General features: G+C 33.6%; 3 protein-coding genes across 6 annotated transcripts; all 3 read right to left on the minus strand.

The window, feature by feature from the left end:
* Window positions 1-458: 458 nt before the first annotated feature.
* On the minus strand, window positions 459-3431 carry LOC131154572 (GATA transcription factor 16-like). Of its 2 annotated transcripts, XM_058107416.1 has the most exons (4): window positions 1751-2033; window positions 1484-1634; window positions 1281-1379; window positions 459-1152 (listed from the first exon to the last, which is right to left on the minus strand). In XM_058107416.1, the coding sequence occupies exons 2-4, from the start codon at window positions 1535-1537 to the stop codon at window positions 835-837; spliced, it is 471 nt and encodes a 156-aa protein (XP_057963399.1). In that variant the 5' UTR covers window positions 1538-1634; window positions 1751-2033; the 3' UTR covers window positions 459-834. The 2 variants fall into 2 exon arrangements, with proteins under 2 accessions (XP_057963399.1, XP_057963398.1); XM_058107415.1 differs by having other exon boundaries at window positions 1484-3431.
* A 2276-nt stretch (window positions 3432-5707) lies between these two features.
* Window positions 5708-17522, minus strand: LOC131154574 (importin subunit alpha-1-like). 2 transcript variants are annotated; one of them, XM_058107420.1, is made up of 11 exons: window positions 16995-17522; window positions 12473-12569; window positions 12303-12394; window positions 12077-12208; window positions 11701-11886; window positions 8912-9075; window positions 8743-8821; window positions 8522-8650; window positions 7348-7475; window positions 6883-7260; window positions 5708-6753 (listed from the first exon to the last, which is right to left on the minus strand). In XM_058107420.1, exons 1-10 carry the CDS (start codon window positions 17202-17204, stop codon window positions 6888-6890), a joined length of 1590 nt encoding a protein of 529 aa, XP_057963403.1. In that variant the 5' UTR covers window positions 17205-17522; the 3' UTR covers window positions 5708-6753; window positions 6883-6887. The 2 variants fall into 2 exon arrangements, with proteins under 2 accessions (XP_057963403.1, XP_057963404.1); XM_058107421.1 differs by having other exon boundaries at window positions 5708-6758.
* A 1714-nt stretch (window positions 17523-19236) lies between these two features.
* Window positions 19237-26830, minus strand: LOC131154573 (importin subunit alpha-1-like). Of its 2 annotated transcripts, none has more exons than XM_058107419.1 (11): window positions 26474-26830; window positions 24529-24625; window positions 24347-24438; window positions 24118-24249; window positions 23776-23961; window positions 21157-21320; window positions 20967-21045; window positions 20746-20874; window positions 20466-20593; window positions 20012-20386; window positions 19237-19845 (listed from the first exon to the last, which is right to left on the minus strand). In XM_058107419.1, exons 1-10 carry the CDS (start codon window positions 26681-26683, stop codon window positions 20014-20016), a joined length of 1590 nt encoding a protein of 529 aa, XP_057963402.1. In that variant the 5' UTR covers window positions 26684-26830; the 3' UTR covers window positions 19237-19845; window positions 20012-20013. The 2 variants fall into 2 exon arrangements, with proteins under 2 accessions (XP_057963402.1, XP_057963400.1); XM_058107417.1 differs by having other exon boundaries at window positions 19237-19848.
* Window positions 26831-28000: the final 1170 nt, after the last annotated feature.

Raw genomic sequence — 28000 nt, forward strand, 5'->3', positions numbered from 1 at the left:
TTTTTTCGATAAATTTCTTTAAAATTTTTAAAACCTTAAGTATCTGTTTGGAGTTTAAAAAATTTTTAGAAAAGAAAAGAAAAATATAAAGGAATCTATTTTTTTATATTTGATTATTAAAAAATAAAAAAATATATACCAAATTAATCTATAATAAAATAATTGTACACAACATTTATATTTGATTTTTCATAACTTTAGTAATGTTAAGATAAATTTTTATTTTTAGTAGTATTTAGTATTAAAGAAAAATATAGTAGAAAATAAATTTCTTCCTTATTTTCTTGATCCAAACATGTCCTAAAGAAAGATCCTAGAATTTCTTAAACCTAGAGAAAAATTAAAAGTTTTAGAATTATTTTCCAATAATGATGACAACCAATTGAAAACATAATAATAAAAAAAAATCTAAATTTCAAGGGAGAAGAGAGAAGGAATTCAAAAAATGGGCACATACAAAATGGAAAGATGATCTAATTCTTGATTAGGGCATGACATCATTAGTAATGAAAGTATGTACATCATGATTTAGAACTTTCACCTTGCGATACCAAAACTTATAGGCAAAAAGCAAGGAACCCTTTCTCACCCCATTCCTTCTAAGCTCTTCCCATTACCATTTCTCCTCGCCCAAAAAACAAAATCCCAAACCCAAAATACCAAAACAAAAAAATTCGCATCATGAGTGTCCAATTTGGGAAAAAAGGGGTTTCTAAGAACTACGCTGGCCAGGGTTTAGCTGCTAAAAGCCATGCTCTGATCAAGGTTTCACTGGTGAAAAACCCAAAAGTGGAAAACCCTTAAACCCCTCCTAGACCATATTTCTATTTCCATTTAGGCAAAAACAGAGCCGCAGGAGAGAGCCATCAACACAACAGCAGCTCGTTCTTCCTCCCTCAGCTTTCTCCTACTCCTCTGCCTCTTCACCGGCGATGAAAATGACGATCTCTGCATCAACATCTCGTTGCCCAAAGCCATCAATCTCATCTTCAGAGACTCGCTGAGACCATTTTCTTCACCGGAAACAGCGGCGGCGGCAGAAGCAGTAGTGTTAGCTGGCGATCTCTCTTTCTTCTTCTCTGTTCCCTTGTTCAACCCCACCATAGAACTCCTCCTCTTCCTGTACCTGATCCCGCAAGCGTTACATAGAGACTGCAAAACATAGAGAGACCCAAAAATCAAAATCGGATACCCAGATCATGAAATCATGAACAGATAACCGGAATCGATCCAATAGACAAAATGATATGATGATGATGATGATGATGATGATGGCTCACCTTGGGTCCAGCTGGGCCGCCCCTCCACAGGGGAGTCTTCGTGGTCTTGCAATCGGCACAGCATTTCTCTCTCTCTTTCCCGTCTACGGACAATGATTCCTGCAGCATAAAAAAACAAAAAAAATCGACCGGGTGCTCATTATTACCAGATTCGAAGAAAAGGAAAAAGATCTAAACCCCATGATTGCCACTAGACCCCTCACCTTCTGGCTCACACCCATTGCTCTTCCAAAATTATTACAAGATAGATCACACATAGAGGGATCGGATACGGGTATTCGGTAAGATAGAACAGATGATCTGCGATCGTGACTCTGAAGTCCTCCTAATCGGGGACTTCGGACAAAAGTGGGACTGAAACAGAGCAATAGAGCAACTGATCAAAACCGCCTTGATACCCGAAACCCGGGAAACGGAGAGAGAGAGAGAGAGAGAGAGATCTAGCAGAATTCAGGGGAAAGAGAAGGTACCATTCAAGGAAAGAGAGCAGATATTCAAAACCCAGAAGCGCTACTGGTTCAGTATACCAGAGGCAGAGCGGAAACACTAATCAAATTGCGAGGAAGGAAGAATGCAAAGAAAAAAAAATGTTGAGAAAGAAAGCTACTGAACAGAGAGAGAGACAGAGATAGACAGTGGCAAGGTGGCTAAAGCTAAATAAAGAAAAGACGCGAACAGTAGAGAGAGAGAGAGAGAGAGAGAGAGAGAGAGAGCAGTCGAGGCGGAAGGATCGGTGGTGGACCGGAGCAAATTGAGAAGGCAAAAACCCTAACCCTAGGGTTTACAATGACCAAAATGCCATCCCTGCCGAAAATTTTCTTGACGGCCCAACGCACGCACCCGCCAAAATTCCAACGGGCACGTGAAAAGTGACTGTCCACGTGCCGTCTTGCATGAAGGTTTATATTTCCATACGCGCGTCGGTAGAGGCGGCGACCGTACTCGCTCCGTCAGCCCTTGGAAGGAGGAAGGATCATATAACATTTGCCTTGGTGCTCACGCAAGGCCTTTTTAGTAGTAATAAAAAGTTGTAAAAACACTTATTAAGAAATCATTTTGAGGAACACATGCAATATATTTATTTTGAATTTTTATAAAATTAATTCTTTATTTTTATTATTTAAATGAAATATAAATATATTATTCATGGGCAAAAGTTTGTTCTTTAAATTATTTTAAGTTAATAGATTATTGATACCCAACTAATATTTTAAATTGAAACTTAAAATTTGTGTTACTATGTAAAAAATGGATGAAAAATAATAAAAATAAAAATATTTATAATTTTATTATTTATCATAAATCGTAATAGTTGTAATATGACACAATAAACAGGCAAAGATGTAAGATTTTGAGTTGTATGTACTAATTATTCAGGAACTCGTAAAAGTGGAAATTTCTGGTATTGTAAGATAGGTTTTTTTTTAGTATTTTTTGTTGTATGATTTTTTAGAATGTTTTTTTTTTTTTTTCATTCTCAATTAACACTCGATAAAGAAAGAAATAATTAATATTAGAACAACATTTTTCTTTATGCATATTTTGTTCTTTCAAAGCATTTGAAGAAAATAAAATCTAATAAAATATTTAATGAAAATGAGAAAATTAAAATACTTAATGATGTCCATATAAAATTTTTCTTTAAGAAATACTTATGAGTAGCAGTTTAATGAGCGGAATTTGAATCCACTTATCACAGGATATTTTGTTAATATTTAGACTCATAAGAAATATTGTGAGACTCAATATTTAGAATCTACAATCTACCATGCATCTTATCAAAATAAAAATTAAGGACGTAAGAAGGAGCATCGGGGTTCAATTTCAGGTAAATACACTCACGGAGCCAACAGTACCTATGGAAGGTGAAAATTTACTCTGTGAATCAACGAAAACCGTGGATGGTGAGAGTTCACTCTAAGAACCAGCGGGGACCGTGGATGGTGAGAGTTTTTCGTGAGCTAGCGGGGACCGTAAATGGTAATGGAAATGTGTCCCAGGAGTCGGGTTGGCCGAACATCCAACTGATGCACGGAAGTCGTGTTCGCATTCCAGATTTTACCTGATCAGCCAGACCTAAGGAAAGAACGTAGATCCGTAGATTTGGTGCCGCACCAGGAGGTCCGAAAGGCTTGTTCGTGGTTGGAGTTCCTATGTAATCAAAAAAATAAAAATAAAAATAAATAAAAATTAAGGACAAAAGATACTAGCATTATCTAAAGTTTGACAAAAAGATAAAGATCTTCTTGAGATTTCAAAATTTTCATTAACATTTTTAAAATTTTTAAAAATACTACAAATTCCCCTTAAGATTTGTCAAAAAGATACAAACCTACTCTCAACAGACTTGTTTTTTCTTTTTAAATACAAGAAAAAATCTATGTCTTTTTCATAGATTTTAGGAAAGGTTTCTAAAATTTTTAAAATTTGAAAAGAAATTTTTGAAACTTTTTTAAATTACTAACCTAGAAGATTAATATCTTTTATCCTAATCATAATTATAATGACAAAAAGTTACAGGTATTTATTACTAAGTTATCTTTTACCCTAATGAGAAAAATGTAAAAACTTTCAGTTGACCATCCAAACTTATAAGAGTGAGGTGAAGCTTTCTCGAGGCACTACAAAAGAAAAAAATAAAAAAAGTAAAAACTTTCAAGCCTTCCATAAAACAAAGAATTGCATTTTCAATGTGACAAAAAGACAATCCTTTTGTCCATACCAAATAAGGTCAAAGGAAGAATGATGGAATTTTCAAAAAGTCAGAAAAAAAAAGGAAAACACTTTTAAAATTATTTTGAAGTTTATTTATTAAAAATAATATATATATATATATATATATTTTATACACATACAACAAATTAATGAATAAAAAATAATTTTATTGCTCCCACGGCATGACGCGGTGGAAATGTATTAGCAAGTAAAAATGAGCATTGGAGGTTCAATTTTAGGTAGATACACTCACAAAACTAATGCTACCTATGGATGGTAAGAGTTTACTCTGTGAGTCAGCAGGAACTGTGGATGGTGAGAGTTCACTTTATGAGCTAGTGGGGACCGTGAATGGTGAGAGTTTTCTGTGAACCAGCGAGAATCGTGGATGGTAATAGATATGTGTCTCGGGGGTTGGGTTAGTCGAACGTCCAATTAATGTATAGAAGCCACGTCCACATCCAGACTTTACCCTGATCAGCAAGACCTGGGGGCAGAGGACGCTGATCCGTAGGTTTAGTACCGTACCAGGGGATCCAAAGGGCTCGTTGGTGGCTGGAGTTTCTTTGTAATAAAAAAAATAATTTTATTCATATTGATTGAAATTAGAATAAATTTAATTTCTAGTAGTCTTTGATAGAGAGAGATTTTTATTTTATTTTATTCTTGATCCAAATATAATTACAATGCTAAAACAAAATTATGATAAATAGAAAAAGGAGAATTGTCTAAAAAAATATATGATTCTATTTCTAAAAAGAATTATATACACATCCTCGCCATTCTTTGTTTCAAAACATGAATTGTTTGGGTCTCCAATTTGAACTTATATGAATTTAGATGAAATTATAAATAATATCTTTAGTAAAATTCAAAACCTAAAATTCAATATATATAAACAACAGTCAATATAAAAAAAAATGGAATTGAGTATGAGAACAAGTAGGTAATTATGATAATAGGTAATGTTATTACTTAACTATAAAACATATAGTTATCATTTTCACTGAGATTCCGAGATCATTTTTTACGTTTTTTCATTTGCTATGTGAGAAAAAACATAAAACCCATCATTATAATTTTAAATATTTACTATATAATTTTCAATTCTATTCAACTATCATTTTGTTCCATTTTAACATGCAACTTTGCAAGACAGCGGTTAGGTTTTGAATATTAAGAATAACAATCCATAAAGTTAAATGACAATACCTACTTTTGGAATGGTTAATTGATTCTCATTTTAATAAAAAAACATTTTCTGGTAATTTACTAGTTTATTTATGACCGGAAAAGGAACAAAAAATAGAAAAATTTCACTTTTTCATTTTTGATTATAGGAAAAGTGAGAAGTAAAATAAAAGATATACTTACTCAATGAATAAAATTTTAATTTTATACATCCTTAATGATTGATTTTTCTTCATTTTTAATCATGTTAGAATAATTTTTTATTTTAAATAGTATTTGATATAGAGAGAAAATATATAGAAAATTTACTTTCCTTTCTTATTTTGCTTTAGTTTTCTTTTCCCAAACAAAACCTTGATCCAAACTTACCATTAGTGAAACTCGCAAGAAGAGATTAGCCAAAAATATTAAATAAATGGTGGTAATTTATCTATACTAAAATTTTGATCAACAAAATGTTTTTATTTAGGTCTCAAAAAATGCATTTTCAAGACACAAGATTAGATCTTATACCCACATGATCAGAAGAAAGTTTCGAGCCATTAAATATATATATGTCTTAATAATAATAATAATAAAGAAGGGAAGGTGTAAATGAAGATTGGGCGGGGAAGGAGAGGCACAAGGGACAATGAAAAAAGAAAGCAGGGGACAGACAGAATGCCTTCCCCACCCCTATTCTCTTTTTCAGCAAGCGCAGACGAAAAAACAGAGCAGCAGCAGAGGAGGAACAGAGCAGGGGCTGTCTCACCAAAAACCCATCACGCCCCAAACTTCTCCTATTTTATTTAACCAAGAAAAATCCAAAATGGAGTGGTCAAAACGAGACACGAATGGCAGAAGCCACCCTCCTGCAACAGAGACCAAATCCTTCTCTCTCTCTCTCTCTCTCTCTCTCTCTCTCTGGCTTTTCCACTACCCACCATGCTTTTTGCCATCTACATGCATGTCCATGGAAAGCTGAGCCACCTGTGTCTCCCCGTTTCTCTCAATTTTTTGAAAATTTTTAAATAATAATATTATAATTCTCAGTCATATTTAAGGCGGGTCGTGTCCGACACAAACAACTCTTACAGGGGAAAAAAAATTCCCATATTCCTCTTAGCTACGAGCTAACCAGATAAGTGTTCAAGGACCGCACCAAAATCACCCATAGACAAGCAGGGACAAAAATACTCCGGGAAAAATTCAGCAACCACGACGACTACAAGGACGATATACTGAAACAAAATGAAGACCATACTTATGTATAGTAGAATCCTGTTGCGAGGAAAATCACTTTCAGAAAAGAAAGAGAACTTTGCTTCCATCATATTTTCTTCGCATAATGGGAATTAATCACATCGACACATCCATCCTGCAGGTAGTCCGCACATCGCTCTTCAACCTTCCATTCCAACCATAACGATAACGGGACCATTGGAGTCACTCTAGCTTCCATTTTGACCACAATAGACCAGACCAAGCAGAGGACTCAAACTTGATGACGAGACACCTGAAACAAACCCAACTATAATCCTGCCATAGATGATGATCTGAATAACCACCTCCAAAGAATCTTTTAGTTCTGCACTTCACAGAAATTAAACGCAGTAGGCAAACATTAAAAAGAGACATTCAGAAATGAACCCATAGAAGTATGGGATTGTTTATTTGTAGAAAAACAAAAATTATGAGACAGAAAAAGCACGCATACCTTCTTCAGCTGAAGTTGAATCCACCTGATGGAACAGAAACCTCATTCCCTCCAAACTGGAATGCAGGTTGGGAACTATCACCTGGAGGCATCGACTCATCATCGTCTTCCAACCAATATGTCTCAAGAAGCTTCACTGCCTTCTCGTAGATTTCATTGTTGTCATGGCTCTGTAGGTTCTCAATTTTCTCCAGACCCTCAGCATCATCAATCATTTGCGCATATAGGTTCACCCCCCCTGTATTCCCCAAGTTCTTCTCAGCTTCCCCAACTTTCAAGATGTTTTCAAGCCCTTCTAAACAAACAGTGACAATCCTAGGATCGGGACAGACAAGGAGATCACACAATGGCTTGATACATGCTTGGCTCACAAGGTACCTATCACCAATGAACACAATTAAAGCATTTAGATTTAAATATAGCACATGAAAAAGACCCAAAAACAATAATAATAAAAAATCATACTTGATTTGCTCAGGAGCACCACCAGATGTAGCATTTGAAATTGCCCATGCAGCCTCCTTTTTGATATCAAACTCAGCATTTTGAAGAAGATGAACAAGAGGCCCTATTATATTAGCCTCGACAACAGCCTGTAGAATTCAACTTTTAAACTTGAAATCAACTAAACATTATTCCATAGCTTAAACAAAGCATAGGATAAACAATGTATCAGGGAAAATTTTCACCAAATTTTCTAGTTAAAAGTTGTAAGTGGTTCATTTTAGGCCAAAGCCCAACACCAAACTGAATTGATCGGTTTTTAAAATTCAAAACCCAATCCCAAAAAGCAGGAAATTTTGAAAAAAGCTGACAATTGGTTCACAGCCTGGTTCAGTTTTCAGTCATTTTTTTATCTTTAGAACCAAACTTCAAAAGCCCAAGTGGAGCTCAAGGAATGGGACAAGCCCAAATTATATTGAAAATTTTTCAACTTATTTGTTTAAAAAGGCAGAAGAAGTTGAAAGGAAAGGAAATGGTCTAACTAAAATTTTGATTAATTAAAGCTTAAAATTTTTGAAGTCAAGATGCCAAACACTAATTAATCAGAAAGATTATAGGCCACATTTAAATAGCCCAAATTTTTGGTGTTAGAATCAATGCAAAATAAGGGGTCTGGTGTTTAACAGGAGATGGAGAGGTCACTCCTTGGCTGCTCAGGATGGGAGAATACATCCCCTCCACCACAACCCCCCCCCCCCCAACTCTTTCAAAAAGAAAAAAAAAAGTAAAAAAGGTAGGAATGCTTTCCCTACTTCCCAGTTACGCAGTCTACTTTCTCATCCAATTGTTATTCTATCCAAAAAGTAACAGATAATTAAGATGAATAAAATATGAAATCTGCAACCTATTAAAAATAAATGTAATATTTTTAAATTTAAATATATAAGATAAAATCCTAATTCATTTTCTTATTTTCTTCACTGATAAAACCAGAACCGCACACCAATTTTTTCTAAAATTGAAAACTTGAAACCAAAAACAAGAACTAAAATGTAAAAAGATATGGCTTCGGCTCAGTTTTCAGTTTGCACACCCTATTTCCAATTCTATATATACAGCAAAGATTACAAAAAATAGACCTTTACGACCACCATAAAATATACTTTAAAAACTATAAAATAAACTGCATGCTTACTTGAATCTGCTCCTTGTTCCCAGCAGTTATATTTGAGATAGTCCAGCATGCTTCCTTCTTGATGCTTTTCTTATAGTTATTGGTCAACAAATTGAGAAGGCAGGGAAGTGCTTGATGATTGATAATACACTGAGTTAAGTAGCATTAAAATCTCATTAATCTAACGAGAGGCAAATAATATTTAACCCATCTATGTACATAACGAGTAAAAGGTCAGATACCTGAGTCTGCATATCATCTCCAGTGACGATATTGCCAACTGTGCGGAGGGCAGGAATGAGAACTGAAGGAGATGGATGACTGCCAAATACAGAAGATTTTCAGATAACAGATGCGTATTGCGTAACCATTTAATATTTAAAAATAAAAATGAAAAGAAGGAACACTCACAGTAAGAGCTCAACCAGGCGTGCACAGACACCGGCTTCAATAACAGCTTGAATTTTATCATTTGTACCATCTGAAAGATAAGACAGTGCCCAACATGCATCTGTCAACACTTCCTCATCGTTTGAATGTATTAGACGCTCAAGTGCTGGAAGTGCAGGTTTAACCTGTAGAAAATATTAACAATGAAAATGCGAACGACATTTTTATTTTTTGCCGAAAGATGAACATCCTTCCCACAATCGCCTTTGCAGTAGTAGCGATATATAGGCTAAGGGATCATTTGGAATCACTTATGCAAAAGTATTTTTCATAAAAAAATACAAAATTTACTTGGGAGGAGATAGTGAGTAATGATTTAACATCCTTGAATCTATCAAAAAAAATGGTCCATGATCGCGGAAAATGATTCATATAGACGACCTCACCTAGTGGGACTAAGTCTTGATTTTGTTGTAGTTGTATAAAAAAGTACAGAATTTAATAAGTGCTAATAATAAGTGCTGAGCTTGAAAAGTGTTGAAAGTTATAAATGGTGTTTAGTTGTATTTAAAAAAGTGGTGTTTGGATACTTTTATCATATGATACTATATGATTATTTTAAAACATTTTTCAAATCACAAATATTAATATTTTTTAATTAATAATTCATTAATAATTATTTTTAAAACGCAGGCCTAATAAAGCACCTGTTAAGAGGAGTGAATTATTTATTATTTTTAGCATGAAAAGGGGTAGGCGTAGGCTTAAAATAACTTGAAATGAGGTAGTGAGAAAGGATTTAATAGAGGAAAACACTCTTGATCGGGAGAATCGGCAGAAAAATATTCATATAGCCAACCTCACACTGTGGGACAAGTTTTGTTTGTTGTTGTTATATTAATAATTATTTAAATTATTTCTAATTATATTTTAAACATTTTCAATTAAATAAATAATATCAGAATATTATTTTTAATTAACAATAATCTTGTTATTAATGTATATTTATCACACATTACAATCATATTAAATTATGATAAAAGTAATATTACTAATTAAGTTTAAAATTTTAATTTATTTAAGCTTAATTTAAATTAATAAATAGTTCTTGTTCAATCTAAAATTGTATTATAATAATTAATATGTCATAATACATAGTAAAATAATATATAGCAATTTTTAAATATATTAAAATAAAAATAATAATATTTTTATAATTAAAAATTTAAATGACAATTATATTAATTTTCTGCATAAATAATTTAAATATTTTTATTAACTAAAATAATGTAATATTATCATTTATTAATTAATAATAATCTTGTTATTAATGTACATTTATAACATATAATTATTATATTAATTTATGTTAAAAAAAGTATTAATAACTAAATTAATTTTTTTTGTTTATTTCTGTTAATTTAAATTTATAAACAGTTCTTGTTACTCATTCCAGAATTTAATTGTATTCCATTAATAATTAATAGGTTATAATGCATAATAGAATAAAATATGGTTGATTTTAATTAACAATTTAATCAATAATCATGTTAACCGTTATTTTTAATTAATATTTAAATATTTTTATTAATTATAAATAATATAATATATTTTTGTATTAACAATAATCTTGTTCTTAATTTATATTTATTGTTAAAATAATATTATTAATTAAATTAATTATTTTAATTTTGAATATTAATTTAAATTAATAGATGTTTCTTGTTCTTCATTCCAAAATTGAATTATGTATCATTAATAATTAATATAATATAATACACAATCAAATAGTAAATGATTATCTTCTAATGTATTTTACAAAATTGATCCTGCCTATAAACAGTGTCACTTATAAGTGGCCTAAAAGCTATTTTAGTTACTTTTCAAATTTCACTTAAATAGTTTTCAAAAAAGTTGTTCCGAAAAAACACTTTTTGCAAAAAATGTTCGTTGTAGTACAAGCCAAATGCCACCCTTTTTTTTTTTTTTTGCAAAAATGCTTATTTTAAGTAAGTGCTATAAGCACTTTTTTTTAAGTGCTTCCAAACAGGGGCTAAAAGAGGATAGAGCTTAGTACCATTACATTATGCACAGTGGCATGTAGTCATGTAGAGAAAATAATTTTCACATAATTCAGGAGCCATCACTTTTCTTAACATTCCTGCACAATTTAACACTAATATTTACACTAGTATTAAATATAAAATATGGAAACGCAAAAACTAATGATTTAAAACCCAGCCTGGACATCAACACAGCAAAGCTACCAGGTTGGGTCGATCCAGTCAGAGCAGGGGGTCAACTCAGATAAGTTCTCATTGGGAGATGCCTGTGTATGTGTCTGTGTAGCATTCCACTTATTTGCATCAACACTAAATTATAAGCATAAATAAGAAATTAGAAAGAGAGATAGAGAGAGAGCAAGGAAAATGGGCTTTCATGGAGAAGAATGCTGTTTAATATGGTTAATTCAGTCACAAGGCACATCGTTACATAAAGCCTCTTGGTATGACACCTCCCATCAGTGTGGGTTTGACAAGGTTTGAAGTTAGAACCTAGCTGGCTTCTCTCCCCCCCGCCCCCATTTTAACAATTTTTCTAGCAAGCAATCAGATTCCCCTCACCACTGTACTGTATCAGCAGAGACTAAGCTGAGTTGTCACAGGTTGGAAAGGCAAAACCCAGTTTTGTAAAAATATGGGTCCCTAGGATGACCTGGACACGCAAAGTGTCCAGGTCATCCTAGGTCACGCTGATCAAGGTTGGAAAAGAATTACATGCACAGAAGAAAACACATTCAAAGATTTAACCTGATCAAAAGAAGGTTGCGGTTTGCCCCTACAGAAGTTTGAAAGAGTCCATGTAGCATTTCTGAGCATAGAAAGCTTCGCATGCTCATTCAATTGTGCTAGCAAAGGATGCAAAGCCCCATGGCTAAGGACAAGATCACGGCACCTGGGAGAATCACCAGCAACATTTCCCAAAGCCCACACAGCCTATATATCCAAAACAGGAAAGGGAACAAGTGGATGAGCATTAAACCTAAAGCCAAATATTCTTTTGCAATATGCTATATAACCAATTGTCCAAGGCATCCAAAATATGTTATATTATCTTGCCCAAAGAAAGATGGAGAAAAAAGTAAAAACAGGAACAATTTTAATTTTCTTCCACGCATATATATACCTGCTCTCGAACATCATCACTTGGAGACCCAAGAAGTTTCACAAAGATTGGGACAGCTCCATGATCAATTACCACCTTTGTGTTATCAGATGTCCCGGAAGCAATGTTGGTTAGAGCCCAAGCTGCCTCAAACTGTAGGAATTTTCAAACAATGAAAATGCAAATACAGCACCAGTATGAGAATAATACAAAAGAAGATTGGAAAACAAAATATATCATGTCAAACCTGAAGCTGCGGGAAGTCCTCTCTAACAAGAAACTCAACAAAACGAGGAACAACCCCTGCTTGGATAACTTCCTCAATTGGAGGACTACGTTCTGGCAAAAATTTACAGCATAAGTAAATAATTAATAAAATATTAGTAAATCAATGGCTTAGGAAAACCAAATGTTCACCTATTGAAAGCAATTTCCGGAACTGCGTAGTTGCCTCAAGCTGCAGATTGCCTTCATCACTCCAAACACCTGCAACCATGCTGGGCAGATACTCTAACTGCAATAAAAAGGAAGATTTTAAGTTTACTGCAATAAGAACTAACCTGCAAAGCTCAACAAGAAGTACCAAGACAATTTACGATAGCACAACAATAAAAAGTAAAAACACATTACAAATCACCTTAAAATGCTGTTTGTTCACTTAAGAAAACAAATATCGATTTGGCTACTAATATAATAATACCTATCAATTATAATAAAAATAATAATTATATAATAATTTATACTTTTCACACATAATTGATATAAAAATTATGAGAGGATATATAGAGGATATGGATATGTAGACAAAAATGAATCTGGGGAATGATTTTAGACTTCACTATGTCATATGATTTTAGTACAATGAATACTTACTTTAAGAAGAGAAAAGAACACTTAAAAACCTTTAAAAGTAGACAAAATAGAAGTCAAATAGATTTTTTTTTTAACTAGGAGGGTATATCGTTTATCATGCAAGGATTGTAAAGCTATTCCAGGTGAAAGCCTAACCACACAACATAGAGTCTTTGTGTTAGATTTATGTATTAAAAAATGGAAGAAAAATGATAAAATAAGCCAGTGTAAGAGAATTAGATGGTGGAACCTAAAAGGAGAAAATATAATAAAATTTAAAGATAAAATTATCAAAGATGGGGATTGGACCATAGAGGATGGGATAAATAGAAATACTCTTTGGAATAGATTAACTAGCTCTAAGAAAAAAATTGCAAAAGAGGTTTTAGGTGAATCAAGGGGAAGATTCTCGAATAGCAAATAGAGTTGGTGGTGGGATAAAGATGTACAAAAAAGATATATGTATTAAAAAATGGAAAAAAAATGATAAAATAAGTCAGTGTAAGAGAACTAGATGGTGGAACCTAAAAAGAGAAAATATAATAAAATTTAAAGATAAAATGATCAAAGATGGGGATTGGACCATAGAGGATGAGATAGATAGAAATACTCTTTGGAATAGATTAGCTAGCTCTATGAAAAAAATTGCAAAAGAGGTTTTAGGTGAATCAATGGTAAGATTTTCGAATAGCAAAGAGAGTTGGTGATGGGATAAAGATGCACAAAAAATAATAAAGACAAAAAGAATTTGGTATAAAATGTGGCAAAAATGTAAAAACAGAGATAACTTTGGAAAAATATAAGGAAACGAGAACAGATGCAAAAAAGACCGTTAGTGAAGCTAAATATAGATCATTTAATAATTTGTATGAAAGATTAGGTACAAAAGAAGAGGAAAGAAATATATTTAAACTTGCTAAAACTAGAGAAAGGAAGAGTAAGGACTTAGGAAATATAAAATGTATAAAAAGTGAGGACGTTATTGTCTTGGTTAAGGACGAAGACATTAAAGAAAGATGGCAAAGTTACTTTAGTAAGTTGTTTAATGAAAATCAAATAGAAGGCTTAAACTTAGAATTGTCAAATGAGGAAAAGACTAAAAATATTAGATTTATTCGCAAAATTAGAGTTAACGAAGTTAAGTTTGCACTGAAAAAGATGAAAAATGAGAAAGCTAGGGGACTAGATAACATCCCAATTGAAGTTTGGAAATGCTTAGATGATAATGGAATTATATGATTAACTAATTTATTTAATACAATTGTAATTTATGAGTCATAGGATGAAACTATGAGAAAGGGTAGTTGAACAAAGATTTAAGGTTAGAAACGAAGGTCTCAGAAAATCAATTTGGTTTTATGCCTGGGAGATCTACCACAGAAGCTATTTATTTTTTAAGAAGATTAATGGAAAAGTTTAGGGAAAAGAAGAGTGACTTGCATATGATATTTATTGACCTTGAGAAAACATATGATAAGATACCTAGGGAAGTCCTATGGTGGGTTTTAGAAAAAAAAGAATGTATGTAATAGGTATACCGATGTCATTAAGGATATGTACGATGGAGTTATAACTAGTGTAAGGACTACAGATAAAGAAACTAGAGAATTTCCAATCACCATAGGTGTACATCAAGGATATGCTTTGAGTCCTTATCTTTTTACTTTAGTGATGGACCAATTGACTAAAAGTACTCAAATGGAGTTTCCATGGTGTATGTTGTTTGCAGATGATATTATATTAATTAACGAAACTAGAGACGGAATAGAGGCTGAGTTAGAATTATTAAGAGAAGCATTGGAATCAAGAGGCTTTAGGATAAGTAGAAATACGACAGAATATATGAAATGTAATTTTAGTAATGATATGAGGAATATTGAAGACAAAGTTAAACTTGATGATGAAGAAATAAATAACACTTGTAGATTTCGATGTCTTGGATCTATTATGCAAGCTGAAGGAGAAATTGAAGATGATGTAATGCATAGAGTTAAAACAGGTTAGGTAAAATGAAGAAATGCTTCAAGTGTGCTATATGAAAGGGAAGTTTTATAGGACAGCTATAAGACCAGCTATGCTATGTAGATCGGAATGTTGGGCGACGAAAAAACATAATATCCAAAAAATAAAAGTTGTCGAGATGAGAATGCTTAGATGGATGAGTGGTACAACATTGAAAGATAAATTAAGAAATGAACATATTCGTGGTAAGTTAGGTGTAGCTCTTATAAAATATAAGATAAGGGAGGGACGACTTAAATGGTATGGACACTTGCAACATAGGTCACATAGTGCACCCATGAGGAAGAGTGACTTAGTTACTATGGGGGGCAGTAAAATGGGTAGGGATAGACCTAAAATAACTTGGGAGGAGATAGTAAGTAAGGATTTAATATCCTTGAATCTATCAAAAGAAATGGTCCTAATCGTATAAATTGACGGAAAATAATTTATATAGCCGATCCCACCTAGTAGAGCTAAGGCTTGGTTTTGTTGTATACATAATTGATATGGAAATAAAAATACATACTATTATATTATTCTAATAATGGATATAATAAGTTAATAACACATATGAAGATAATTATTTTAATATTACGCTATTATGTTATTGGGTTATATAGTTATAATATTATATACCACATCATTATGATTGCAACCTATAATAATCTTATACTTATTATTACATATTTTAGTATCACAGTATTAAATTGTTATGACAATAATATTTCTCAGCACTCTCAATATTTTTATATTTTATTATTACAAATATTATAATGCATGTGTTAATATTATATGATAAAATACATTATCATATTATTCGACAAAAACCTGATAATCTCAACAACTGTTACAAAACAATTTAAAATTACCCTAACAACAGTAACAATTTATAGTTTTGCACAATCCTTCAAGCAACAATTTCAATCAGAGCAACACAAAAGTCATTTGGTATTTATGAATACAAAACCAAAAACTTGAAACTAAAATCTGGCAACCCATTTGGTTATATTCCCAGAACTAAAACAAACCAAAACTTCGACAGAACAGATTAGATCAAATAATAATTAACTATAAAACACCACCCTTCAAATCATCATAAATTTTTTCATTATCAAATGCTAGACAATTAACAGTACCGCAATTGTACTTGAATAAACCAAAAGTTAGGAATAAATTGAACACCGGAGTCGATCAAAACATGATTAGAACAACAAAAATGCAAAATAACACAAAATAAAATATATTACAAAAAAAAATAGGAATTAGTTAATAAATATTTTTCTTGATAATTATATTATTGAGCTTTGAAACCAAGAAAAATTCAATTATATACGAAGGTAGGAAAATGGTGAAATTTTTTTTAATGACTTTTCTTAATTTTCAAATTTTAAAAAATTTTGGGGATATTTCTATTATAATTTTTCTTCAGTAAAAAATTGTGAACACAATGATTTAATCCACAAAGTGAATTTCGTACATTAAAATATTGCTACAAGAAGCTGCCAAAATAAGTGGTAACTGATAACCAACACAAAAACTAAAACTAGTAACACAGACAAAAGTGTTGCCACCACCATCAGTTTTGTTTCTTCTTTGTAAAACAAGAAACAAAAATGATACTAAACATCCCCTCACCTCCTCACATGTCCAATACAAGACAAAAGGGATTTGTAATAGGTTAAGAAGAAACAAAAAATTTTGCAGCAAACACTGAAATGAAAATTAAAAATAAAAAAAATGAAAAAATAAAAAAATCTCAGTCCACCAAAAATAGCCCTAAAATTAATATATATATATATATACCTACCCGCAAAAAATGCACAGAGCACACATACACAGACACAAAACTAAACATCCATTTCCAGTCTAATCAAACACCAATTGCATAAAATCCAACGACATGCATATACAGTTACACATATATGAAACATAGAATAGAAATTTATATATAACAAATTAAAACCCTAGCGCTCAACCAAAGGATCAGCTAACCAAGAAATATTCCGATCAAAGCCCAATTTCAACCAAATGAGCTGAAACAACCCACAGGCACACCCACGCGTAAACGAACACATAAAGTCACCTTTTTCTCAAGAGAGGAAGGCTGGGTAGAAGCAGGGAACTGCTGAGCTAGCATTCCTTCCCTTCTCTTCTTCTGCAAACTCTCTTCCCGGCGATTCTTCCGGATCTCAACCATGTTATCTTCTCTCCTTCTCCGACCCTCCTCGGCATCGACAGCTACCTTGTACCGGATCCGGCGAACCTCAGCCCTCGCGCTCGGCCTCAGAGACATGGTCGCTCGGCCGCTCGATGAGAGAATTGCAGATAAAGCAAATTTAAAAACCCTAGAGCGCGAGCGGAAGAGGGAAATCGGGGATGAAAGGAAATGAGGGTTCGGGTTTTGGGTTTAGTGTGGGAGGTCTTCACACCGGAATGCCTAAACCTACAGGCTTGGTTTTATATATATCTATACATATATAGGCACAAATCAGGGTTTATTTACTTAAATGCCACTAATTATTTGAATTTGAACTTTTGTCACTACTTAGCGGAGAGTTCATTTGCTTAATTTGATTCAATTCCATTTTACTGAATTCTGAATTAAATTTGAACAATTGGAGCAGTTGATAGTTTTGATTTTGTCATACCATGTGTCTGATTAAATTTTTTGTAATGTATTTAATATTATATATTATTGTGATGTTTTATAACTACTTGAATTTTAAGAATTGATTACCAAATCGAGTTTGAGTTCTATAGCTTTGAGATCAGAGTCTTCTTTCCCTGCTGATTCTGTTAAACTCGTTCCCTTGGTTGTTGTTTTCCTGAATAGTAGACAGGGACAGTGAAAATCTCGTTAATCCATTCATGCGCGTCACTAATTAGATGACGAGGTATTTGACTACCTTAAGAGAGTCATAGTTACTCCCATCGTTTACCCGATTGAGTTGAACTTAAAATTTTTGAATCGAGTCAAGCTCAAATGTCCCGTTATGTTGGCTCAACTTTACTCGAGCATACTCATACTTCTTATTGTTATTGTAAGATATTAACGTTAATTGGTCAATAATTCACGATGACAATCTTCGAGCAAAAATAAGAAAAAAGAAAGATATTTTATAATAACAACTAGAGAGTTTATCAAATTTGAGACATTTAATTATTATTTCAACAATTTAATGAGTCAATAAGATCAACTTGAATTTTGCAAGAGGAAAAGATTTTTATGTGAAATACAATGGTCATTTTTTCAACTTGAAACTTTCTCTAGGCCCGACAATGGATTGGGAGCGTGTTCTTTATAAAGCAATATAATTTGTTAGCTCACAACGGTCCTCCCATATCATAAGACATTCTAAAATTTTCTATAAGAACAATCTTTACTTGTAGATAGTTCAAACCTTAAACATATACACTACTTAACAAAACAAATTACGATGCTCTCTCTCTCTCTCTCTCCATATATATCAGAGATATATATATATATATATATATAGCTTTATTTTAAAATATTCATGATTTATATACAACTCTATACAATTTTATATTATATTTTTTTAAAATTTAATTTTTTTTGAATATCAAGCTCCTAACATATGATAAGATTGGCTTTGTCCTAACGTTCCAAAATGGTTTAGTTAGATGCTTTTTGAGTAAATTCTGGGTCTTAAAAAATTTACAAACCTTACAATTCCGTTTGGTTCTTGGTTTTGGCAAATTGAATAAATCAAACTGAACTATGAATTAGAATGAATCCAATTGTGCAAATAAAAAAAGATTAACCCAAATCATACTTGAACTTGAATCGAACTGAATTAAAGTTTTCCAGCTCAATTCAAATTTGTTTTCGTACTGCAAAGAATCATAGTCCCAACAAGTAAAAGGATAACAAAGTGCCGATAAAAATGCACATGTAAAAACATCTAGACTAATCTGACTACATAATTTGACAAGAAAACTGACCAATCTGGCAGTATAGCTAATACTCAAATGCTAAACACAAACAACTTATCCAATTGAACGATGGTTCGACATTTTCTACACAACGGTATTGAAGATGAAAGTAAAATATCAATACCAACTTCAAACAATTACGATATCACTAACTGCACATTTGGTACTGAAATCGCAAGAACAAACCCAAATTTATGACTCGACTTCGCCACACTACTCAACTTTTCATTCTATTCTATTCCCATCTCATTCAATTCCACAAACCAAACAAGTGAACTGGGTTAATCTCTGAGGAACAGCAGCAGCAGCAATGAGCAAGGTATAACTTCTCTCTAGAATAAAAAAGGAGCAGGATAAGCACAAGAAGGCAGTAAAGCAGTAACACTTGTAACTTCCATTTTGCCTCTTAATATCATAAGATTTTGACAGTTCCCCTCGATAAGAATAGCAAAATAACTTGTATAAAAAACCAGCCGAGGGGAAACTTCTACACAACGCTTACAAGGACGAAGAAATTTTCATATTTCTCATAACTACAAGGCTAGCAAGATACATGTTTTGGGAGCACCAAGTCACCCCATCAAACAGGCGAAAAAAGAAGGAAAAAGCAACGGGTGATAATGATGACTACAAAGACTGACCAAGACAATAAGAACAAGGACGACCTGACATCTGTATTATCAAAACCAGCTGCAAGGTATACCTCTCCCAGAAAACGTCGGACCCTGGTTTCTTATAGCATTTCTTGGTATAATAGGAATGAATCACATCCATCAAGCAGCCAATCCATGCATCATTCTCCATTCTATTCGACCACCACGCATCATCCGAGCTAATCAAGCACCCATTTTGACCACAACAGAGACTGGACCAAACAGGACCCCAAACATGACCACACGACGCTGGAACCAGACCCAACCATTACACCCTGCCATACTGATGGTGTTTTCGATGAACCACCGAAGCATCCTGGAGCCCATCTTCTACAAACAAATTATGTGTCAAAGAATCAGATTGCAAACATTCAGAAAATGATCCTGGATAAATATGGGGCACTAATAGTCTGAAAGACCAAATGGAAGTCATCCAAACAAAGAAAATAATTCCTAAAGATACAGAAACCTGAGATAGGAAAAGAAAACATACCTTCAGCTGAAACTGAATCCACCGGATGGAACAGGAACATCATTCCCTCCAAATCGGAAAGCTGGTTGGGAACCATCACCTGGCGGCATTGACTCATCATCCTCCTCCAACCAGTATGTCTCAAGAATTTTCACTGCCTTCTCATAGATTTCATTGTTGTCATGGCTCTGTAGGTTCTCAATTTTCTCCAGACCCTCTGCATCATCAATCATTTGTGCATACAGATTCACACCACCAGTATTACCCAGATTCTTTTCAGCTTCCCCAACTTTTAAGATATTTTCAAGCCCTTCTAAACAAACAGTAACGATCCTAGGATCAGGACAGACCAGAAGATCACACAATGGCTTAATACACGCTTGGCTCACAAGGTACCTATCATCAACAATCATAATTAAACCCTCATTTAAATATAGCAGAATAAAGAGAGACAAAATTCTTATTAAAATCATACTTGATTTGCTCATGAGTACCACCAGACGTAGCATTTGAAATTGCCCATGCAGCTTCCTTTTTTATATCAAACTCAGCATTTTGCAGAAGATGGACAAGAGGCCCTATTATATTAGCCTCGATAACAGCCTGTGGAGTTCAATGCTTACACTTGATATTAACCATTCAATACCTCCAAAAACACAAAAGATAAATAATGGAAGTTTTACACCAAGTGCTTTTCTCATAGAATCGGATTTTCAATACAAGAAAAAACTCAAAACTCCAAAACTGCTACTTACTTGGATCTGTTCCTTGTTCCCAGCAGTTATATTTGAGATAGTCCAGCACGCTTCCTTCTTAATGCTCTTCTTATAGTTATTGGTCAACAAATTCAGTAGGCAGGGAAGTGCCCGATGGTTGATGATACACTGAGGAAATGGGCATTATAAACTCATTAACCAAGAGACGAAATTTGAATATAGATCCATGTAAGCCATATAACCAGAAGATGGTCTCATACCTGAGTTTGCATGTCATCTCCAGTAACAATATTGCCAACTGTGCGGAGAGCAGGAATGAGAACAGAAGGAGACGGGTGACTGCCAAATACTGAAGAATTTCAGAACTTCGATGCATATCCATTTAATATAAAAAAAATAAAATTGGCTACCAAAACAAAAGATCTTTCAAAAAAAAAATTGAAAACTCACAGTAAGAGCTCAACAAGTCGTGCACACACCCCTGCTTCAATAACAGCTTGGATTTTATCATTTGTACCATCTGAAAGATAAGATAGTGCCCAACACGCATCCGTCAATACTTCCTCGTCATTTGAATGTATTAGACGCTCTAGCGCAGGAAGTGCAGGCTTAACCTGCAAAAAACATATTAACAATGACAAATATCAACCTCCATGTTTTCCACTATAGAAATACGACAGTAGACAGACTAAAAATGAGTAAGTTAGCATCATGCTGCCACTTGGCCAAGGCTGGTTGCCCAAACTGAATCCCGTCACTTGACTGGGCCAAGCCCCTTATGAAACCTGGAATTTGGTTGAATCAGGTTTGCCCCAGCCAACAGGGGTTACTCACTTGCTCAGCCTTACCTAACAGGTTGCCAATTTCGATGAACAGCTGAATCTTGCCACAAGAAATACCAAATTGGCAGCTTTGCCATTTGGCAACACTTTAACTTTCTACAACTAGAAATTTTCATATATCTAAAATCAACTTCTTCCAACTAATAGGAAACAAACATTTGAAAAAAAAAAATGCCTGGTACACATGATATTCTCTCTAGAAATAAAATGTCACTCATCACATTTGTTAGTTGTCACACTTCTACTTCATATAGAAAAAAAATAACACTTTTTTCTTATAAAATCTATAGCAATGCCTTAGATACACTAAATACAGGACCTAACCCTCACTCAATACAATTTCTAGCATCAACAGAAACACCCTCTCTGGAGTATTATTCACCTCAAGATGAAAGTGTCAAAATCATTTGAACCACGTTGTATCTTTTAGATGTGCCACCTTTATCTTTTAGATGTGCTCCTAGTAGCTTACCATTGATGCATTCATTTCTCACATTTAACTTTTAGAGTTGCAACATTCATCCATCTCAACATTCCTATTTCAGCCAAATTTACTTGTCAAATAGGTTTTTTATTAGTTAACCAACACTCTGGTCCATATTTTAGTTGGGCTTATAGTTGCCTTATAAAACTCATTTTCTAATTTTAGGTATATTCTAGTAACACTAAGACACCAAATGTACTATTACATTTTACACAACCTACTTTAATTATGTATTACATAATCGTCATTTTATCCTTGTTCTTGCATAATAGGTCCACAATAACAGAATCTACTCATAGGGACCATTAGGTTCTAACAATGTCTTCATCATTTCTCCCAGGAACAGAATCATATTTCAAGCATGGTCTTGAAACCTCTAGATTCAAAACCATTTTCTCTACAATTCTAGTTTAAAATCTACTTCGCTCTTAGTTTTATATATTAAGATAACATTCATCGTGAAACAGTGCACATGATAGAACCTTACTGGACATGTCCAGTAAGATCATCCATAAGCAAAAACTTAAGGACTCAAAGCTAAAGCCAAGCCATGACATAAATTTGATGTAATTCTAAACCTCCTAGATTCTAACCCTATAGTCCTTGGTAGTTCTTACTTCTTACCCCATTATACAAAATCTTTCCTGACCTCAAGACACTATTTTTACCTACTCCCTTTTTACAAGTTTCCATTGATCTTGACAAATATATAGCCTCTATCGCAGATTTCAGAAGTATAAAACCAAACTAATTCTTGTAACCCTTGTTCTTAAGCATGGTCTTTGTACAATTACTCCTTCCCAAAGTCCATTGTATAGCTCATAATTTCATTTTCACAATAATTATCACGTTATGAACATATTTACTTTTACATTTAGGTATCCTTCTACTAGGTTTTGATTAAATTACTTCTATTAAAAAAAATAATATTGCCATCTTTTTCTTTATCTTGTTCTTTAACATTATGTCTTTAAATTTAATACATTTAAGATTACGTGGATCTCCACTTTTTATTTTCTAGCCCAAGCAAGCCTAGACTAGTACACAATTTACCATATGCTCCAAGTTTAGCTTGATTAAAAATCCCTTTTATGTCCTTTTTTTTTTTTTCCTTTTTTTTTTTGCCTCCATATAAATTCAAAATTTCCCCTATTTCTACAATGCTGCCATCACTTAACTCTAGCTAAATTCTTTTCGTTTTAGCTCTGCTGTTTGAATGTCCTTATCCCACCAACTCCTCTCTCCTAGCTACCTCTTCCTTTAAAATTACATTGAGCCTATTTTCATATATTTCTAATAAAATTAAACATATTATCGCATACAGTTTTTGTGTCCATGTTAATTGCGTTCTCTTACCGTTTTATATCATCAAATTTCATTACATGAAGCATGCAAAACACAGAGAAACAAATTATTTAACAACCATATCATAATTTCTAATGTCATCAGTCCAGCTATGCTGACCCACTAGTCCAGTAGAATTGACCGACCCCAGTAGCTTTACCAGCAGTCCACACTGATTTCCTATCTACATTTTAAAACATTGTTAAGCACTACTGCATTATGTGCACAAAAAAATAAAAGCAACATAAATAAGGGTGAAAAACAGTTAGCAAGATTCAGCAACAACTACTGCTTTACTGACATTCTTGTACAATTTAAAACTACTACTTATAACATTATATTTAAATTATAAGGTGGACATATAAACAAACACAAAAAAGACATCGTCAAAGACTTAACCAGATCAAAAGGAGGTTGCGGCTTGCCCCTACAGAAGTTTGAAAGAGTCCATGTAGCATTTCTCAGCATAGAAAGCTTTGCATGCTCATTCAGTTGTGCCAGTAAAGGAAGCAAAGCACCATGGCTAAGGACAAGATCACGGCATCTAGGAGAATCACCAGCAACATTTCCTAAAGCCCACACAGCCTACATGTCCAAAACGAACAAATGAGCATTACACCTAAAACCAAATATTCATTCCCAATATGCTACACAACCAACTGCAATGCATCCAGTGTTTTGTCCAAATCTAAATGGAAGGAAAATGGAAAAAGTAATAATGTCTGATTTTATTCCACATACCTGCTCGCGAACATCATCACTTGGTGATCCAAGAAGTTTCACAAAGACAGGGACAGCTCCATGATCAATAACCACTTTCGTGTTATCTGATGTGCCCGAAGCAATGTTGGTTAGAGCCCAAGCAGCCTCAAACTGTAGAGATTTTAAGACAATGATAATGTGATTATGTGAGAATACGTACAAGTATTATAATAATACATGGAAGAGAACAAATCATAACATGTCAAACCTGAAGCTGTGGGAAGTCCTCTCTAACAAGAAACTCAACAAAACGTGGAACCACCCCTGCTTGTATAACTTCCTCAATTGGAGGACTGCGCTCTGACCAAATTTAATAGCACACGTAAATAATTAATTAATATTAGTATATCAATGACTTTAAAAATAAAAAATAAAAAAACAAATATCCACCTATTGAAAGTAATTTTCGGAACTGCGTAGTTGCTTCAAGTTGTGAATTGCCATCATCACTCCAAACACCTGCAATCATGGCTGGTAGATGTTCTAGCTGCAATATAAAGGAAATTTTAAGTTCAGAATGAAAAGAACCAACCTGCAACTCCAAAATCAATAACTAAAATAATTCAAGATAGCACAATAATAGCAAGAGTGACACAAGATACCCTTGAAAGGATAAATCTAAGCCCAAACAATTATGAAGTTCAAACCCCTAGTACATGTGTGGTTAACAATAAATAACACACCCACAAGTTTTAAATTAACTATTAATAAACAACAAACCTCAGAATTTCAAAACTTTAATCAAATAATAACTTTGCTAACAAATCCAACGACACAGCACCAACATGAGTACAAGCAACACATTTAACTAACCTCAAACTGAACCCCTCTGCCTGCTCCCTTAAAAGAGAAACGAGATCAGAATCAACTACTGAAACACCTGAAGCCATATCCCCTATTCCCCATTTAAAAGTGGTTTAATTTTGGAATGAAATTTTAGAAATATTTAATAATTGGTCAGTTGTGGTAGGGATGGAACCATTGAAGAACCAAAATCAGGATCGTTTTTTAGCTTGAGCAGGTAACCAAGTGAATGTGTGGAGGCTAGAGATATTCAGGATCACTTTAAATTAGAAAATAAAAATAGCAAAGAACTGCATTAAATTCAACAAACAAATAAGAGATGTTCTGTTTCTCCCCTCATTACTTTTTCTTCTACAATTCATTATGCTTGTTCACTCTACATATATCTATATTATTCACATTCTTAGTTTGAACATAAACATCCTCAAAGCCCATATGGTATTGGACTACTATATTAGACGAAATGCTTTAATTTGAAATTGAAGAAAAAGTCACATGTGGAACCATCAAGGAACCAAAAAACAGTATGATATGATTCTGGTTCTAAGGTTTGGAACCTTTTAAATAAGAGCAAAAGACACCAACCTCCCCTAAGGTTTAGCAAAAAGATATGGAGCTCCCGTTAGGTTTCAAAAATCTCATGGACCTCTTTTGAGATTCAATAAAGAACGCAAGCTTGAGTTTAAAAAAATATCATAGACCTCCCCAAGGACCCCAATATTTGATTTTTGGCAAATATCAAAGGGATCCTGCATCTGTTTATCAAACATCTAGGAAGGTCTTTGAATTTTTGAAAGCTCAGAAGAAGTTTGAGTCTCTGGCTTTTCACTGAACCTCAGGGGAGGTTTCTGAAAATTTTGAAACCTCGGAGTAAATCCACCTCTTTTTATCAAATTTTAGGGAAGGTTGGAATTTCTTGCCCTTGAAAAAATGGTTCAGTTCAACTTCTGTCTTTTACAGTTCTATTTATGTATTATATAGGGATGTAACCATTAAGAAAGCTCAAATGAGACTAATCAAAACCGTATGAAGCTTACTAACAGCAATATTACAAATTCAACTGTTGTAAAAATTTACACGGCATCGTCTAATTGGAACAAAATTTTAATCCAGCAACTCATTCTGTCAAACTCCTAATACGCCCAAACAGAATTTTAAATGAGTTCTACTTCGTTCAAAAACAGTAAAAAATACGCAACGAGTGAACAGATGCTACTTACTAGTCAACAATACGTAACCCCACTGCAAAATCCTAATTGACAAAAACACACAAACCCACAAAACACGCATACATACACACTCTAATTAAGCATCAAATTTCAATTTAATCAAACCCTAGGGTACAGAAACTAACGAAACATGATCACAGTAGTGTCTACATATATATAGACACACGCACGCACGCAAAAACGTATGCCCCAGCGCTTAATCAAAGGATCAAATCAACCATGTTGTGCCCGATCAGAGCATAATTTCAACAAAATGAACTGAAACAATACACACACTCCTATATACGTGCGCATAAGGATACCTTTTTCTCAACAGAGGAAGGCGGAACTGAGGCGGGAAACTGCTGGGCTTGCATCCCTTCCCTTCTCTTCTTCTGCAAGCTCTCTTCCCTGCGATTCTTCCGGATCTCAACCATGTTATCTTCTCTCCTTCTCCGACCTTCCTCGGCATCGACTGCCACCTTGTACCGGTTCCGGCGAACCTCGGCCCTCGCGTTCGGCCTCAGAGACATGATCACTCGCTCGATCGAAGAGCTCCCGATGAAGTAAATTCAAAAACCCTAGAGAGCAGGGAAGACGAGTGATGGGAGAAATGAGGGCTTCAATATGGACTTCAAGAGACTGGGGTTTTGAATACTGAAACATGGAGCATCTATATAGTGGTATAAACTACTAGGTCGGCTATATATGGACACAGATCAGAAGTTATTTACCAAAATGCCATTAGGTAATTTGAATTTGAATTTTTTGAAGTAATGAAAGGCTGTGTTTGCCACAATTAAGTTGATTTTCCTTTTGGCATGTGGTATTCTTATTTTGACCTAGTTCAAGCAAATTTCGATGGAAATCCTTATTTTCTCAAGCTGTACTTATTTCTTAGTCAAATTTATAGCAAGTTTAAATTAGTGATTTAACTTTTTTTCAATTGATGAAAATTGGCATTCTTGAGGCGTTGACATGTGGCACTATTATTTCTACTCGATTCAAGTGAATTTAGATAGATAAAAATATTTATTTCCTTATTTGCTCAAATTTCATTTATTTTTTTACGATAAATTTGGTATGATCTTGAGTTGGCAGACAAGTTTGAACAGGTGAAAATTATTTCTTACAAAAAATTACATCATTTTTTTATACTTGAATCGATTACGATACTTTTCTTATCATTACAACTACTCACAAATATTGAATAGTATGTGCAATACATGTACCAAAATGATTATTTGTAATTATAGATAATTATTACAATGTTGAATATGTTTCATAGTCATTGAATTACCTATTGAGTTAAATTTTAATGTTAAATAAAAAAATTGTATATAGAGGGTGTTGAAATTGATAAAATTTTATTAATCTATTTTTGTACACATAAAACTGTACAATGCCATCCTTTTATAGGGAGATATACAAGGGTATTTTGGGAAGATATATGAAAGAGATATGCTAACATCCCCCCTCAAACTCAAGGTAGTATCGAAGATGTCATCTAGAGTTTGCAGACTAAAACACAATGACGACCAGATAGATGAGCTTTCGTGAAGATATCAGCCAACTGATCAGCCGAAGGAACTGACAAGCGGCGAAGTGTCCCGTCCTGAAGATGATGACGCACAAAATGACAGTCAATATCGATATGTTTGGTGCGTTCATGAAAGACATTGTTGTGAGCGATCTGGACAGCACTATGATTGTCATAATAAAGCGGAGTGCTCGAAGGTTGAGGAACTCCCATATCTTGGAGAAGCCAAAGAAGCTCAAAAGTAGTATCAGTGAGGGCCCGATACTCAGTCTCAATGCTAGAGCGAGCAACGGTAGTCTACTTTTTGCTC

The sequence above is a fragment of the Malania oleifera genome, chromosome 4 (assembly GCF_029873635.1).
Source record: "Malania oleifera isolate guangnan ecotype guangnan chromosome 4, ASM2987363v1, whole genome shotgun sequence".
NCBI classification, from domain to species: Eukaryota; Viridiplantae; Streptophyta; class Magnoliopsida; order Santalales; family Ximeniaceae; genus Malania; species Malania oleifera.

Excerpts from the sequence above, each read along its gene's own strand:
- LOC131154572 (XM_058107415.1), bottom strand. The coding sequence starts at position 1,537 with ATGTGTGATCTATCTTGTAATAATTTTGGAAGAGCAATGGGTGTGAGC. Across the intron at positions 1,380-1,483 it reads CAATGGGTGTGAGCCAGAAG|GAATCATTGTCCGTAGACGG; the intron begins GTGAGGGGTCTA and ends TTTATGCTGCAG. Across the intron at positions 1,153-1,280 it reads GCGGCCCAGCTGGACCCAAG|TCTCTATGTAACGCTTGCGG; the intron begins GTGAGCCATCAT and ends TATGTTTTGCAG.
- LOC131154573 (XM_058107419.1), bottom strand. The coding sequence starts at position 26,683 with ATGTCTCTGAGGCCGAACGCGAGGGCCGAGGTTCGCCGGAACCGGTAC. Across the intron at positions 24,439-24,528 it reads CCGAAAATTACTTTCAATAG|AGCGCAGTCCTCCAATTGAG; the intron begins GTGGATATTTGT and ends AAATTTGGTCAG. Across the intron at positions 21,321-23,775 it reads CGCAACCTCCTTTTGATCTG|GTTAAGCCTGCACTTCCTGC; the intron begins GTTAAGTCTTTG and ends TGTTTTTTGCAG.
- LOC131154574 (XM_058107420.1), bottom strand. The coding sequence starts at position 17,204 with ATGTCTCTGAGGCCGAGCGCGAGGGCTGAGGTTCGCCGGATCCGGTAC. Across the intron at positions 12,209-12,302 it reads AGGACTTCCCGCAGCTTCAG|TTTGAGGCAGCTTGGGCTCT; the intron begins GTTTGACATGAT and ends AAATTCCTACAG. Across the intron at positions 11,887-12,076 it reads GTGATGATGTTCGAGAGCAG|GCTGTGTGGGCTTTGGGAAA; the intron begins GTATATATATGC and ends TTGGATATATAG.